This window comes from Colobus angolensis, unplaced genomic scaffold (assembly GCF_000951035.1).
Source record: "Colobus angolensis palliatus isolate OR3802 unplaced genomic scaffold, Cang.pa_1.0 Scaffold76, whole genome shotgun sequence".
Lineage (NCBI taxonomy): Eukaryota > Metazoa > Chordata > Mammalia > Primates > Cercopithecidae > Colobus > Colobus angolensis.
The window spans coordinates 2,880,862-2,885,047 of record NW_012121376.1 but is presented as its reverse complement, the minus strand read 5'-3'; the positions used below and the strand labels follow the sequence as shown (position 1 = coordinate 2,885,047).

Below are 4,186 nucleotides of genomic sequence, written 5' to 3'. Positions count from 1 at the left end.
GACCCAGCGCGTCACCTTCAGGGCGAGTTTTCCCGTCGAGGGAGCCCGCCCGGCTGCGAGTGCCCCTTACAGACCCCAGTGCCTCGGTCGAGAGGAGGGAAACGTGCTGGGCCCCCGGGCCCGCGGCGCCCGGGACGGCCCACGGCGGTGTTGACAGTTCTGTGTGTAGCCCGGGAGCTGGGCTGGGAGACTTCTCTTGGGTTTGCGTTTACGGTCTCCCCCTGACACCAGGAATACAGCCCTTTTCCGCCGGTTCAGACTGGAAACCCAACTTAGGTGTCCTGGCATTGGGTTAAACGTGCAGGTGTCACCATCACAATATTTACTCCGCGCAGATGATGCGAAGTGATTATTTCCCTTTTGGGCAAGAGAACGCAGCAGGTCCGGGTATCAGTTTCTGCTGAAGCTCCAGGCACCGGTTTGGTAGGGAAGCACCGTGTTCACGTGCATCCCAGTGGACCCACACAGCGGTGCTGTGTGTCTGCTTTTGCCTCGTTTCCCGGAGTCGAGAAAGAGCTTAGCATTCATTTGAGTTTGGATCTAGTTTTGCAGGTCTCATTCTTGACCGTTATTTTATTTCTCGTGCCTGAGAAACTTCAGTAAATGAAAATGGACCTTGGCTTGCCAAGCATATCTTCTCAAACAGCCTCTTGAGGCCGTCCGTTGGTTAGCAAGACTTCGACGTGCCTTTTCTGTTAGAAGTTTTCTTGTTAGTGACCTTAATGAACTCTTACTGGTGTCTAGGCTTATTGAGCCCTGAGAGCAGCATTGAAGGCAGATTTTCTTTCTTTCTTTTGTTTTTGAGACAGGGTCCCGCTCTGTCACCTGGGCTGGAGTGCAGTGGCGCAGTCACACCCCGCTGCAGCCTCGACCTCCCGGGCTAAAGCGATTCATCGGCCCACCTCAGATCTGGCTTTTGTTTTCACCAATGAAAAGTTAACTGGGAACATTTGTGTAGGAGAGATGCCTTTTTTCTCATAACAGAAACTATAGTTATTTTCTTTTTTGCTTATAGTACTTTTGGGTTGTTCTGGAAAAATGTCTGCGAAGAGTAGGTAGTAACGGTAGGAAATGTGAGATTAACACATCTGAACAAGGAATTTCCTGGAACCTAAAAGTGGCCCTGAGGGTAGACCAGCAATAATGCCCCATTTTTTTTTTTCCCATCGATGTATGTTTCTTATATACACTGTATTTTCAGGGTTTTTCCCTTGGCTCACGTTTATTTTGCCCCCTCCCCTTTAAATGTCTCTTTAATAGTCACTTTGTAGACACGTCTTAAGTCTCTTTTAACAGCTGTTACCTTTCCTTGCTTCTAATTTTGGTAATTAAAAAATCTTTCTAGTTCATGAATATTTTGGTAATTTTGATCATGATTACTGACAATTTTCAGACATGTGTAGCACAGTAAGTGAGGGAAATGAATCCTTGGAGAGAACCTCTTTATGGAGTCTAAGATTAGCCCCATTAGCTTGAGTGGTGCTTTCTCTTTCCAAGTGAGTGAGTTTAAGGTTAAAACTGAGTATAGCTCTGCTGATAAACTCTACCAGGATTGAGAGGGTTCTCAAAGTTGAAATGGATTTTAAGGCTCACTGAAAAGCACCCCTTCCTTTTGTAGCTAAAGAAACTGGGTGGGGCCTGGCGATGAAGATCATGGTCCACCTAGTGGCAGAGTCTGGACTGGTACCTTTAACCTGGCCTGAATTCTCAGTTTCCAGTAGGTAGCCATCATTTCCAGTATATTAAGTGGACCAAGACTGTGAGTCAGGAGACATAGTGTGTCCTGGGAGATGTACTGGAAAACTGGAATGAACTTCAAAAATTAAAATTATGTGGGGCATGGTGGCTCACACCTGTAATCCCAGCACTTTGGGAGGCCAAGGCAGGATCACTTGCGTTCGGGAGTTCAAGACCAGCCTGGGCAACATAGTGAGACCGCATCTCTACCAAAAAAAAAAAAACAGAGTTGTTGTTGCTGTGTGGCCCAGGCTGGTCTTGAACTCCTGGCCTCAAGTGATCCTCCTGCCTTGGCTTCCCAAAGACCTGGGATTACAGGTGTGAGCCACCATGCCTGGCCTGGGGGACGGGGAATGCTTCAATTCCTCTCTGAGAAGGTACATCCTGGAAAATATGTGTAACTGAAATTGTACTTAAAATCACTAAAGATGCCTCAAAACAACTTTGCAAATAACGTGTTCATTAAAATAGGAAACCTGAGGCTCCTGCCCTTTATTTTAATGTTTGTAAAGGCTTCTAAGGATTCTTTTTTGTTTTAGAAGAAAGGAATCTGGGGAAGGAGATTAGATTTTGGTGTGCATCTGGAGCAATCATTCAGTTGTTGATTAACTATCTTCTATGTAAAGCCTAAACCCTGGGGGAATACAGTTTGGCCTGGAGCTGGGTCCTTGACTGGGGGGGGGGAGGGAGTCAGTCTGTTGAGAAAGACAAATAAAAACAGATCATTACAGCATTAGGAAACTAAGGGAGTAAAAGACTTGCCCTCCTTCTGTGCCATTGACTGTGCTGTTCATAATGCTTCTGTTGAATATACTGTTAGCCTCTAAAACAGCTGTCTCCCGAAGAATGAGTGGAGCATCAGTGCGCACTGTACAGCCAGTTCCTCAGGCCCAGCACTGGGTTTTCGTTGCTGCTGGACAGGCTGCTAAGATGCTCCTATGGGAGACTTGGGTGCTATTCTTTACAGCTTAAGGAAGTAACTTGTCTTTTATATACTTCACACCTTTCATGAAAATAATCATTTTTGGCTTTTTAGGTCGTATTTTGGGAATAAATCAGGGTAAAGATAACTTTAAACACTATAGTGTCTGACTTTGAAACTTCATAAAGCCATAAAGCCTTTCTGTTTTTTCCTTCTTTCTTTTTTTTTTTTTTTTGGAGACAGGGTCTCACGCTGTTGTCACTCAGGCTGGAGTGCAGTGTCATGATCTCAGCTCACTGCAACCTCCGCCTCCTGAGTTCAAGTGATTCTCCTGCCTTAGCCTCCTGAGTAGCTGGGATTACAGGCGCCCACCACCACGCCCAGCTAACTTTTGTATTTTTAGTAAAGATGGTTTCACCATGTTGGCCAGGATGGCCTTGAACTCCTGACCTCAGGTGATCCACCCGCCTCAGCCTCCCAGAGTGCTGGGATTACAAACGTGAGCCACCACAGCTGGCCAAACCTAGTTTCTTACATTAAAAAAGTGTTTCTAGCCAGGCGCGGTGGCATAAGCCTGTAATCCCAGCACTTTGGGAGGCTGAGGCAGGCGGATCACAAGGGCAGGAGATTGAGACCATCCTGGCTAACATGGTGAAACCCCATCTCTACTAAAAAAATACAAAAAATTAGCTGGGCGTGGCGGTGGACGCCTGTAGTCCCAGCTACTGGGGAGGCTGAGGCAGGAGAATGGTGTGAACCTGGAAGACGGAGCTTGCAGTGAGCCGAGATCGTGCCACTGCAATCCAGCCTGGGCAACAGAGGGAGACTTCCATCTCAAAAAAAACAAAAGAAAAATCTTTCCCCTCTGCCTGAACGTTTCTACTTTTAGATTTATTAGGATAAGCTTTTAAATGTGAAACATTCCAGGATATATGAAAGAGGTATCATTTATTTGCTGGAGTGAATTAAATCGTGATTTTCCCTGTACACTGAAATAATCTACACAGACACAATGGAGGTTTTTATTGTGAAGAGGGTCTGGGGTAGGACAGGCATAGGAAGAGGTCTCGTAAATAGGAGGGGTGATGATGAGGGGTCACTGAGAACCTCGCTGGGAAGTAGAGAAGGAGTCAAAGGATAAGAGCCACTAGGTTAATTTTACTATTAACAATATCTAAATTTATCATTTTTATTTTTTATTATTTTGAGACAGTCTTGCTCTGTCACCCAGTCTAGAGTACAGTGGCATAATCTTGGCTCACTGCAACCTCTGCCTCCCGAGTTCAAGCGATTCCCCTGCCTCAGCCTCCCGAGTAGCTGGGATTACAAGCATCTGCCACCGCGCCCAGCTAATTTTTGTATTTTTAGTAGAGTTGGGGTATCACCATCGTGGCCAGGCTGGTCTTGAACTCCTGACCTCGTGATCCACCCGCCTTGGCCTCCCAAAGTACTGGGATTACAGGCATGAGCCACTGCACCCGGCCCACTAAATTTATCATTTGCATATTTATTCAATAGGAATATGCA

General features: G+C 46.1%; 1 protein-coding gene across 1 annotated transcript in view; it reads left to right on the top strand.

Moving 5' to 3' along the window:
* MAP1LC3B (microtubule-associated protein 1 light chain 3 beta) overlaps positions 1-4,186 on the top strand; it is a 12,006-nt gene continuing 7,820 nt past the window's right edge. Inside the window, exon 1 of the mRNA XM_011928028.1 lies at positions 1-387. Coding sequence (XP_011783418.1) covers positions 336-387 — 52 coding nt within the window. The 5' untranslated portion in view covers positions 1-335. The remainder of the gene's footprint in view (positions 388-4,186) is intronic.